The sequence below is a fragment of the Nomascus leucogenys genome, chromosome 20 (assembly GCF_006542625.1).
Source record: "Nomascus leucogenys isolate Asia chromosome 20, Asia_NLE_v1, whole genome shotgun sequence".
NCBI lineage: Eukaryota > Metazoa > Chordata > Mammalia > Primates > Hylobatidae > Nomascus > Nomascus leucogenys.
Genome location: NC_044400.1, coordinates 81467262 through 81479417, shown reverse-complemented (window position 1 = coordinate 81479417; position 12156 = coordinate 81467262). Strand labels below are relative to the sequence as shown.

The 12156-nt window shown below is 59.7% G+C and overlaps 1 protein-coding gene across 4 annotated transcripts in view; it reads right to left on the bottom strand.

The window, feature by feature from the left end:
- Positions 1-4468: 4468 nt before the first annotated feature.
- ZFYVE28 (zinc finger FYVE-type containing 28) overlaps positions 4469-12156 on the bottom strand; it is a 139974-nt gene continuing 132286 nt past the window's right edge. For 2 of the 4 annotated variants that reach the window (XM_030801015.1, XM_030801016.1), the window contains 5 exons: positions 8939-9093; positions 8047-8163; positions 6545-6649; positions 6182-6285; positions 4469-5727 (listed from right to left, as the gene is read on the bottom strand). In XM_030801015.1, coding sequence (XP_030656875.1) covers positions 5596-5727; positions 6182-6285; positions 6545-6649; positions 8047-8163; positions 8939-9093 — 613 coding nt within the window. In that variant the 3' untranslated portion in view covers positions 4469-5595. Of the gene's footprint in view, positions 5728-6181; positions 6286-6544; positions 6650-8046; positions 8164-8938; positions 11355-12156 lie in introns of those variants that run through there. The other 2 variants (XR_004027268.1, XM_030801017.1) reach the window with 2 other exon arrangements.

The following is a 12156-nucleotide window of genomic DNA, read 5'->3' as shown; positions in this document are numbered from 1 at the left end:
CTGGGACCCCCAGGGTGCATCCCATTCCTGCCCCATCCTCTGAGCCCCACCCAGCCTTGCATTCTCCCTGGGTTGTTCGCCTTCTGTCTCCTTTCCCTCACGACGGCCCTCCCCAGCCCACCCCAGGCAGGGGCTCCCAGGGAAGGGACAGGGCCTGCAGGCAGAAGGGCTTCCCCGATTTTGGGTGGAAGGCCACGGCAGGCTTGTCTTCCGCTGCCTGGATTTCCTGAGTTTTCTTGCCCCAGCTGCCACAGCCTCAGCTTCCCTGGCTGTGAACGGGGCTGGCAGTGCTGCCTCTTGGGACATGTGGAGGACGGTAGGAATAAAGGATTCCTGGTTTGGCTTGGGAAAGGCTACTGGGCTGACTCCCCACCGCCAGGATCTGTGAGAGTATCTAAGGCCGGCCCCAAAGAGACCTCCAGAAGACAGCTTCCTGGGCTTCCTGCACCCACTGGGCTCCAACTTCCTTTCTCTGAACTCAGGATCCACAGACTCCTCATGGCCACCACACACACACGACTTTGCGGGGTGTCTGAGTTTCGGCACAGCCTCAGGGAGCACCCCTCACACACCCAGGGAGGGAAGCTTGGTGAGGCCCCGCAGCTGCAGAGCCTCTTTCCCACACTTCCAGGCTGACCAGGCCCTGCTCCCCCCAACTTGGCCACTGACACCCTGCGCCTCCCACCTTGGGCCTCCTGTCACTGGGTGGACTGCCCCAGCATTCTGGGCAGGAGGCTGCCCTGCCTCCACTGCATCAGAATCCTCCTGCAGCGCAGTCCCCATCTCCACAGCCCTGAGGGTTGGCGGGTTCTAGGTCTGTGGGGTGGCCTGGGTCAGGGCTGCAGAGCTGTGACCAGCTCAGCATGCGCCCAGTCCCCGAAGCCTTGGCTCCCCTGCACCGAGAGGCCTGGTTGTGTGCCGACACCAGGGGGAATCCTATGGTGCCTCTCCTTGAAGCCACCCTGGATTCTAGTCCTGTCAACTTCCCTGAGCCTGTTTCCTGGGCTGTAAAATCAGGGTGACAGTACTTGCCTCCTGGGTGGTTGGGGTGTGTCATGGAGGCTGCACACAAAGCCCTGCGCAGCAGCGGGCTGGGCACTAAGGGGTGCCCAGGAAGTGCCAGGAATATGAACATCAGCTCCAAATCAGCAACAGCCTCCAACCCCTCGGCCCTGCCCACGGAGAGACAGGGCTTAGGAGAGACAGGGCCTGCCCAGTCTCAGCCGGTCAGTAGCAGAGTCTCGCTCAGAACCTGGGTGGAGCTTTGGCTGCCCGGCTGGCCAGCCACGGGCACCAGGCCAGGCCTCTTGGGGGCCTTCCAAAAAGTTTGACACTCAGGAAAACACTGTCTCCAGAATACAAAAAGAAGACGACACAATCAAAATGCATGGAGATGTAATTAAATGTTTACATAACCTAACATAATGTCAGCGTTATTTTTAAATTTAAAATAAGATACTTCTATTTGTGAACAATTGGTGGGGTAGATTTTTTTTTCTCACTTTAAAAGGTTTTCCCAGGATGCAGATGACCCCCAGACAACTCAGACAACTATAAATTAAATGAATTTCCTATGGCCCAAAATGTCCAAAAGGAAAAGAGTAAATTTTCCTTTCGAACACTTTTACAAGAGAAAAACAAGTTTATGAAAGAGGCTGTGGCTGCAGATTCAAGGCACTTGCTGTGGTGTCTGGGGGTGGCCTCTAAAAGTGGGAGGGCCAGGACCTCTGAAGCTGGACAGGCCCTGCCTGGCCCTGCTGCTGTTCCGGGACCCCCTTTCTTCCCTGAGGCCTGGGGTAGAAGAGCAGGTCCTCCTCTCATGAATGGTAGGGGTGCTGCTATCTGGGAAGGCTTCCTGGAGGAGGTGGGTCTTTGGGGCCTGGGAGCACCTCCAGGACTCTGGGGCATAGGGGTAGTGTGGGTGGGCACTTTGAGGCCTGCCTGCCTCCCCTGAGCTCCCACTGCAGAGTCCAGAGGGTGGGAAGAGCAGGGGCTGGGCGCTGGTGGAGGCATCAGTGCACAGATGCCACAAAGCTGCCTGCCCAGGGTTCTGCCAGCTCCCCACCTAGCCCTGGTGGTACAGGCGTCCAGCTCCGACCAGGACCACTGGGGGCATGGTGTGTCCTGCCCTTGGTCATTGCTGTACTAGCCAGGGCCTCTCTGGATCTTCCTTCCAGGTGTAGGACCCTGAGGACTACGGCCTGGCTACTGGATCAGGCTGCGCTGGGGTCTCTGTCCAGACTTAGGGTGCCTGGCCATGGTGGGGGGACCCCAACACAGGCAGGACCTCAGGTTGCGCTGCTTTGAGGAGGCAGTGGAGTTGGGCGGGCCCTGGTGGCCATTAGGGGCAAAACCAGGACTCCTGAAGATAAGCAAGGGCTGCGGTGGGGGGTGGGGTCGGGCCTGGGCCGCAGGATGGGAGGGGACGGTCCCTGCTTCAGACCGGCTCCCTGGCCCAGCAAGGACGCCCACCACTTCTGAGCCTCCCTGCATTCTCGCCCCAGGCCTCCCCAGAGCCACCTGCCCCTTTGCTCACGGCCTCCTTATCCCCATCGGCCCAGGAACCAGCACAGCCAGTGTGGGTGGGGAGCTTGCTGCCTGAGGAAGGGCCGCTGTACAGATGAGCCACAGGGGACCCACCACAGTGCAGGTGGGTGAGGGCCTCGGGAGACGCCTCAGCCTGCAGTGGGCAGGGCAGGACAGGGTGGGGCTTCTCCCTTCTCCCCCACCTCGTCCCACCTCCCCAAGATCGGGTATGGCAATGGTCTCTCTGCCCCAGGCTTCCTCCTGAGCCCCTTGGACACAGCGAGCTTGGGGGATCCTCCCAGTCCTGTGCACAGCCCGGGCAGCGCAGGGAGGCCTGGCCCAGGCAGCCCCAGCCTTTCTGCAGCTGCTGGGACCAGGAACCCGGGTGCTCGGGTGGGGACGCCCCTGCCTCTGCAGCAGCCTTCCCTGGAAATGGCCTACAGACACCATCCAGGCACCATCAGCCACAGCCAGTGCTTCCTGGAGCACCTCCCATCACAGGAAGAAGTGTCTGCCTCTTGGAGACCCTCCTAGATGCCCACAACCCAGTTCTGTCACAGGCCTCCTCGAGCCTCAGTTTTCCCATCTACAACATGAGGATGCTGCTCCCTCGAGGGGCTGAGGGAGGAGAGGAGACAGCCCTGCTCAGGAAACAACAGCAATGATGGTGATGGTGGAGAAACTGAGGCTCACAAGGGCTGACCCCACAACCAGACCCCATGGCACTCTCCTGCCCCCAACCCAGAGACTGCGGTCCCCAGCCCCACCTGTGGGTGGGCAACAGGCCATCCCTTCTGGAGCCTTCCAGAGCTGGTTCTGCCTTGGCCCAGCCCCTCTCACCCCCAGGTCCTGGCTCTGCCCATGGGGTGGGAATAGCCCTGTGGGTGGGTGGTGACCACATGTCCTGCCTTTAGTATAGAAAGTCCCGCAGCCCAGAAAACCGCTCATTCCTGGGGGAACAAGACAGTTGGTCACCCTTTCTGGGGGGATCCTGCGACCCCAGGCTTTCCTGCAGGGCAGCTCTTAGAGGGGCTGCCCTCTCCCCTCCCCCCTGCACAAGGCAGGCCAAGGCTGGTCTGGAGGGCTGCCGGGGACACAGGCCACATCCAGATCTCTGAGGGGAAGACCCTTCTTCTTGGTCTCTACTCCCTCTGCCACTACTGACCTGGTGGACGAGGAGGACCCCCTTGCCTTAGCCTGGAAGGCGGCCACCATGGGTGCCTGTGAGGAGCCAAGGGATGTGGTGCAGCTTCGTGCAGCACAGCTGTCTGCTGGGGTGGGCGTGGGGGCAGGCAGGCCATCTCAGAGTTCCCCGGATGTCCCCTCTCCTCTGCTCCCGAATAACTCAGCCCTGCTCAGACAGGGCCCCACATTCCAAAACACTTTCTCCCTTGCCAGAAAGAAAGCACGCCCAGTATCTGACTACCCACCAGTGCCCACCTCCAAAGGGCAGGGTACCCGAGTCCCGTGGGCACAGGCCCATCGTCGAGGCAAACCCGGGCTGCAAACCCGGGCTGTCCTCCCGAGTTCTCTCCAGGACACTCCAGAAGGCAGCCGCTCCAGGCGCGAGCAGCACGGCCCTACAACCAGGGCCACCAAGTAGGGCAGGCCCCAAGTCGGGGTGGCTATGAGCACTAACCCTGCCCCCCCACAGGCCAGAGGGCTGAGCTGAAGATGCCTGTGAGAAGACGAGCTGGGCAGGTAGATGGGCAGGTGGGGATGGGCGTCGCGGGGGCAGAGCCCTAGAAGGTGGGAAGGAGCTTGCAGGAAGCAGGGGGTGGCCACTGCTCCTGAGGGCTGGTGGGAGCCAAGTACCACCCTTCAATTGTCCCAAGAGTCCAGGAGCCTCCAGCTTCTTAGAGGAGAATGCATGTTAGCACCAACACCATCGCTTTCCAGACAGAAAAAAAAGATCCGCGTTCATGGAAGAAAGGAGAGCGTCTGCAATCCTTAAATAGATTTATGGAAATGGCTTCAAATTACAGCATTTAGAAAATAAATATAATCTCAATACATAATATTTCCTCCATTATATACTCTCCCCCCGACAGAAGCCATTTCTATGCATATGTACTCCACCAGTAAATAGTAATTAGATTTATCCTAGAAAAGAAGCAGTAGGTGTGTCATCTCCAAAAATAAAACTGCAATCGTCATTGCAACGTGAAGCCTGAGATTTAAGCCTGAGGAGGTGTCCGCTGGGGCCACTCGGCTGCGGCAGCTTGGGTCCCAGGCCACTCTGGGGTCTGAGGAATTGGGCCAGAGTTCCAGGGGGTGCAGAGGGAAGGGGAAGTGGTGGCCGAGCTGGTGGCCCCAGGTGTCCTGGCTGATTGGTAAGCCCGACCCAACGTCCGGAGCAACCTCTGCCTGCGGTGTCAGTGCCTGGTCGGACCCCCGCACCATCAGCAGGGGGACAGTGGCAGGCAGACACCGGGAGCACCCTGCCTGCCTAGAGGACCACTGGGTCGGCTTCCTGCATCTCCCCACTCCAAGAAGAAATGAGATGCATGTTGTTTAGCCAAGTCCTGAGGATGGATGGCGAGGGGTGAGGGCTGGGGAACGAGGTGGGCAGCTGACGGGGAGAGCGGGCAGCCTGCATTTTGGGTTTGGGAGGCACATGGGGAGCCCTGCTGTGCCGCAGAGCCTGTGGAGTGGCCCTTGCTCCGGCTTCCAGATTCACCACAACAGCAGAGGCGGCAGAGTGGCCCCACTCTTGTACACCTCCAAGATCCCGCCCCGATTCCCGTAGCCCCAGCAGAGCTCTGAGGGACCAGTGGGAGGGCCCAGCCCTTCTCTGCCAGGCACCCTGACCTGAGGCAGCCACTAGGCTCCTCCGGGTCCCCTGCTGGGCAAAGCTGACCTCTTGTTGGCCCCTGCAGCTGGCCCAGGGTCCCTGCGGGGAGGCCAGGGTTGGCAGGACAGAGGCTCTGGATGTTCCGGAGGCCTGGGGTGGCCCTGCAGCAGCAGGGGCAGAGGCCTCACGAGACGCAGTGAGACCCGCCTGCAGTGTGGCCCCACCTTCCTGGGGGTTCCTGGCCCGGGTGGGTTGGGGCTGCCCCTGGCACCACATCACAGGCCGGCCTTGTCGCTGTAGAAGGGCGTGACGTGGAACATGTAGCAGTGGGTGCACACCCGGACTGGCTTCACCTGCCCGTAGCGGGGCAGCGGTGCTGAGTGCGAGGAGCAGCGAGAGCAGAAGATCTGGAATGGGGTTGGGGCAGTGAGGGTCTGCGGCAGGCCAGCCCCAACCACCCTGGCTCCTCGCCCTCCCACACACCTACCCACCCAGCTCAGGCCACATTGGTGGGTGGGGACTGCCCAGCCCCGGGGGCCAGGGGTTGCGACCTTCAGGAGGCTGGACTCTATGAGGGGTCCACGTCCTGCACCAAGGCTGCTGCAGGCTCGTGTTCACACTCGGTGTCCCCTCTCTGTGGCTGGCTCTGCAGCAGCCGGGACTGGACATGGGCACCATCCAGGTTCCCGTGGTCAAATGCCTGGAGTCAGAGCAGGGCCCGGGACCTCCGGGGGCCTCTGCACAAGGTCCCACGGGCCTCGCTGGCGTCCCTGAGCATCGGTTCTGACTTCCAGACCTCAGGCTGTGTCCGTGGATGCCCTTGGATGCTGAGGGACCCTCCGTGCATGGGGTCTCACCCACCTTCCCACAGCTGCGGCAGTGGTGCTTCCGGCGGATGACAGTGAAGGGTGCTTTGCATGCCGTACAGAAGCCACAGGCCTCGTCTGGTACCCACTCCGGGGGGTCTGTCACAACAACAGCAGCGTCACATCAGCAACAGCAGGGGCAGATGGGCTGGGCCGGGACTCTCAACCTGCCCTGGGCCCTCCTTTCCAGACTGCCAAGCCGCCTGGCCTCCAGCCAGCTTCCCAGGGGCGGTCTCCCAGCTCCTACATGCCCGGACAGGGTGGCCTGCAGCCCCTCCCCCAGGAGGAAGGCTCCCGTGGCTCCCACAGCCCCCACTGGTATCTAGTGCAGTGTCCTGACCCACAGCCTCCCACACACCTTCGAAGTCCCCGTCGCGGGTCTTGGCTGCCAGTTCAGAGGATGACAGGGTCTCCTGGCACAGTGCACAGTCCTCCAAGGCCGCACTCCGCAGAGTCTGGGTGACTGGTGGAGAAGGGGGTCCGTCGGGGTGTGGTGAGGGAGGTGGGCAATCGATGCAGGGTCACCTGCACTTGCTGGGCACAACTGGGGGCTTCCAGCAGTGGGCCAGCTACCCAAGCCCACTGGCAGTCTCATGGCAGGTGGCACCACAGCGGGTTGGGTGCTGATCCTAGCTGGGGGTCTTCCCGAGCAGGGGCCTCTCCTTTGCACAGCATGGGGGCCCAGAAGCCTGTGGATGCTCCCCCGACAGGGGCATCCAGCCCTGGGGCCCCTGCATGGCACGTGTGTAGCCAGGACTGCAGCCCACAACCTCTGTGTGCACAACAGGGCCATGTCACCTGCCGTCTCTGAATCATGATTTCCAGAAGGCAGCCCTGCCAACCTCCCTGGTAGAATGCAGCCTGGCGGTGTGGATTCTGCAGGGCAGAGCTGGGTCGGCACATGGGCTCCTCCCTGCTGGCAAGGGTATGCCCTGCTGGGACAGGGCTCCAGGACCAGGCGGGCTGCCCCATGTGCCCAGACACCCCATGAGCAGAAGCCTCTGTGGTGAGGGGCGGCTCTGCTGGAACAAGTGCCCCAGCTCAGCACCAGAGCACCAGGGGTGGTGAGCAGGGGCTTAGCCCCCTTTCCCGCCCTGGATCCTACAGGGACTAAAGGCCAGACTCCCTGTGCCTAGCCAGTCCCTGCCCTGATGCCTTCTCCCTCCCAGATAATGTGTGCACATGTGTGAGTGGGAGCGTATGTGCACATGTGTGCGTGTGTGGGTGTGGGTATGCATGAGTACATGTGTGCACGTGTATGTGCACGTGTCTGTGCGTGGCTATGGCTGTGAGAGCATGCCTGTGTGCTTGTGCTATGTCAAGCATGTGTGACACCTCAGCAGCTCATGGGCAGCAGTGGACTCCTTTCCACTCCCATAGAGAGGTGGGTTCGGGGTGGGCAGCCTCGAGCTGCTCTGAGAGGCAGCACTCAGTAGAAGTGATGCAGCACCACAGCCGAGTCTCATCCTTAAGAGGGAGGGTTTGGGCTCTCCCAGCCTCCATCAGACCCAGAATTGCAGTCACCTTGCTGCTGAGCATGCAGGGGACAGAAGCCGGGGCTGTGGGCATGAGCCAGGGGCCCTGGCCCATCTGCTCGTTTGCAGGGGTGGAGTGACTTCCTGGGCAGGCAGCCCATCTGGGCACTTCCTGGGCCTGCTGCTGTGCCCCTTGGCTCCCCAGCAGGAAGGGCAGCCTGGCACATTTGGAGTGCGGAAGTCAGGGGATCCTGGAGTCAATGATCGCTTGGTCGGGACCCTATTTCCCCAGGGCCAGAGGTGTGGATTTCTGAGCACCCCTCCCTGTGGGCAGGGACATGGCCACCAGTGCAGGCCTCAGAGCCCGTCCTGAGTGGGCACTCACCCTTCCTTAACTTTTCCTTGTCGTCTGTTTCAGGCTTGGTGGCCATGACCTCAAACAGTGTTTTAAGAATACTTCTCAGGTCACTGGCGTAGTTCGTCTGCAGCTGGTCAGCCACACCTGAGGAAGGAAGACCACAGTAACAGCGACAGAAGGACGGATGGAAGGAACTGCGGAGGTCGGTGCTGTGGGCTGGACGAACCCAGCCAGAGCTCACAGCCCCGGCCACTGTGTTCTCAGATCAGTCAGGGAGGGAGGAGGCCCACACCCTCGGGGGAGGATTCTCTTGAGAAGAATAAAAACTCGGGAGTCGAGAGAGAGCAGGGGAAGGGAGAGGACCAGACAGACAGCCTCGCCACAGTCCGTCTGCCACTGACATTCACGCCTTTTATGCACAGGTCACAGCCATCACCACTAAGCTGGCCAGGCTATGCACTGAGGGACACTTACAGAGCCCCTGCACTGTGCCCACCCCCAGGCCAGTGCTCGTGACTGTCACAGCCACTCAGGCATCCAGATGTGTCTACCTGCAAAGCATGTCCACCCCGCGCAGGCACAGCCCCCCAGCAGCCTACGTGGCTGGGAGCCCAGGGTGGACCGTGCCCAGAGGTGGTGCCTAGCGCCTGGCTCCTCTGCCCCCACACCCCACTGCCCCCGCCGCCACTCCCTGCAGGAAAACACCTCCTGCCCTCACCCGCAGCTCCCCTCCTCCTCCTGCCTGTATGGGGTCAGTCCAGCCTTCTCCATGAACAGGAGTGCTGCCTCCTTAGGGGCGGAGTGGGCTGCTGTTTACAGGAAAGTGAGCGGGAGGCTGCACACGCCCCGCCTGACCTCCCCTAAAGCACAGCCCGTGTGTCCTCAAGCCATGCACCGGTCCCAGGCCCTGACATGACACCTGAAATGCAGACGAACAGGCGGTGGATGAGGTCGTGGCTGCCGTGGAACCTGGACCGGATCTTCTCTCTTGTGGCCTGTGGGGCAACATGCGTGGCTGCTGGGGCCGCCTCTGGCCCCGTCTTGTCTGAGGAGCAGGACCCAGCCGTGGAGCTGCTGCATGGAGAAGGAGATACTGGCGTGTGGGGTGGGGCATGGTAACAGGCCGTGGAGCCCGAAGGTCACTGGTCAAGACAGAAGTCTGTGTCCTCGCAGATGCCCACCCCACAGGCGCGTATCTGTTGCCCAGATACACAACTTTCCTGTAACTTCACCTAAAACGTCCTCAGTGTAACACGCTCACCACATACACCAGGTGGTGCAACAGGGCTCTGAGCCAGTCCCAGGCCTGTTCTGGGCCTTTGATTTCTGCTGGGCCTCCTGGAATTGACAGCTGGTGGCGACTCACCCAGAGGCTGCACTCCTCCTGGCTTAATATCCACCGACTTCCCCTATGGAAGCGTCAACTCACCTTTCACGCCTTTTCTAATGGCCTGAGTGTCAGGCAGCCCCCACAAATCTCTCTCCCCACCCTAGCCCCTGAAACCTGTGAACGTGGCCTCATTTGGAAAAGGGGTCTCGGCAGGAGTAATTAAGTGAGGCATCTGGAGATGAAGAGATCGTCCTGAATGATCCGGATGGGCCATAAGTCCAACGACAAGAGTCCTTATAAGAGACAGAAGAGGACACAGACACAGAGGGCAGGGAGCCCATGTGACCACGGAGGCCGAGGCCGGAGACGTGGCCCCAACCCAAGGAACACCTGGACCCCCAGAAGCAGGGAGAGGCGGGAGGAGCCTGCCCTGGAGCCTGCAGACGGAGTGAGGCTCTGCCAGAGTTTGCACCTCCGGCCTCCGACTGCGAGACAGTTTCTAGGGCTTAAGCCAGTTTGTGGTGACAGCAGCCTCAAGAAACGAATACAGGATCCCTCGCCCCCACCTACACTTCCAGTCTCCATCTTCCCAGCAGCTGCATCCTCGGCTTTCACCAGATTTGCTGTTCAGGGGTTCCATGGTGACCCTATAAATTGTTCACAGCTGGGCCTGTACTAACTCTGGGGGTTCACCTCGCCCAACTCTAGGGGTGCACCCACTGGCCCTCTCATTTTAAAATAATTTATCTCCTACCTTTTTGTCCCATTTTCTGGGAAATTTCCCCAACTCGTTCTTCTAATTTTACTCTTGACTTTTAAATTTCTGCTATCAAGTTTTAAATTTACTGCTGTTACTGTCGTTTCATGGATGCAAAATCTTTTCTCTACCTAGAAATATTCGTGATAATTTTTTTTGGTTGCTGTTGGCATCCTGCACAGCCTCTTTTGGACCACTTGGCTCATTTATTTGGCCGTGTCTCATGCCGAGCCTTGCCCCAAATGTTCGGGGATCCTTGGCGACTTGTGCAAAAATAAGAAGAGTGTGGGTGGAACAACAGGAGCCTTCACCTTGCTGGTGGGAGTGTCAGCTGGTGCAACCACTTTGGAAAAAATGCTCGCACCATTTCAGTAAAACCAGGCCTGTCTACACTCCGGACCCCGGTGGCCTCTGTTACCCGCACACACTGGCAACGCGCATCTGCGTCTGTCTGCAGACATGCAGGGTCTTAGATGCAGTGCTGGAGGGGTTCCAGTGAAACGCTGGACAGGATCCCAAGTCCGCCAGCAATGGAATGGAGGACCCACCGTGATCTAATCACTCACCGGCAGAGGCCACGGAGGCGGAGGCAGGCCAGCCACAGCCCCGCCAACGCGCACGAATCCCACATGGCGTGAGTCTCTTCACACACCGTGGGAAACACGCACAACTGCCTGGTATCTAATTTAGGGACACAGCCTCGTGACGTAAACCCTGCAGAAGCACAGAGGCATGACGCACGTGAGAATTCAGGGCAGCGGGCTGCGGCAGAGTGGGGGAGGAGGCTGGAAGCGTACCCGGAGCTGCACGGGGCCCCCTCCCTCATGGCGATGTGCTAACAAGCTGAATATTTACCGGAACGTGGGAGCACGGCAGGAGGCTTAGGGGGCCTGGGCCCCTGGGACGGGATCCTCTGCTGGGACCCCAACAATGCTCCGTGACTCTCCCCTCCCAGGTGGTCCAGGTTCCACAGATGAAGCCCCTACCTTCAGCTTGGGGGTGTGGGCCTTGCTGCCCTCTGCCCTGGGAGCTGAATAAGGAAGGGACCTTCACTGTCCAGGATGTCAGCTTCCACTCAGTACCCCCAGCCTCATCAGAGCCTTACCCAAAGGAACTGAAATTTGGGACTCGGACAGATACTTGCACGCCCACATTCGTAGCGGCCAAGAGACGGCAGCAACTCAGGTGTCTGTTGGCAGAGGCGTAAAACCAAATGTGGTCCATCCAGACAACCGAATATTATTCAGCCTTAAAAAGAAAGGAAATTCGGATCTAGGCTACAGCACGGATGAATGTTGGGAAGATCATGCTGAGTGAAATAACCCAGCTACCAAAGGATGCGTCCTGCTTGAGTCCCCAACACGAGGTCCTGAGAGCCGTCACGTTCGTACAGACGGAAAGTAGAACGGTGGGCACCAGGGTGGGCAGAGGTCGGGGAGTCAGGGGGAGTGAGTGATGGGGAAACAGTTTCAGTTTGGGAAGATGAGGAGGTTCCGGAGATGATGTTGGTGATGGTTGCACAGCACTGAGTGTGTTCAATGCCACGAAATTGTACATTTAGGAAGGGCTAAATAGTAAACTTTATGTTACATATATTTTACAAAAATTAAAAATACGAAAAAAAGGCCGGGCGCGGTGGCTCACGCCTGTAATCCTAGCACTTTGGGAGGCCAAGGCGGGCGGATCACGAGGTCAGGAGATCGAGACCACGGTGAAACCCCGTCTCTACTAAAAATACAAAAAATTAGCCGGGCGTGGTGGCGGGCGCCTGTGGTCCCAGCTACTCGGAGAGGCTGAGGCAGGAGAATGGCGGGAACCCGGGAGGCGGAGCTTGCAGTGAGCCGAGATCGCGCCACTGCACTCCAGCCTGGGCGACAGAGCGAGACTCCGCCTCAAAAAAAAAAAAAAAAGAGAAATGAGAGAAAAAAAAGAATTGGGGCAGGGAGAGAGCAGAGGCAAGGGAACGGAGGTGGCAAGTACATGGCAGAAGGCCGGACTGGCATGGCGCCTGACGCAGAAACCTCGGGGGTGTTATTACCCAAAGCCACTG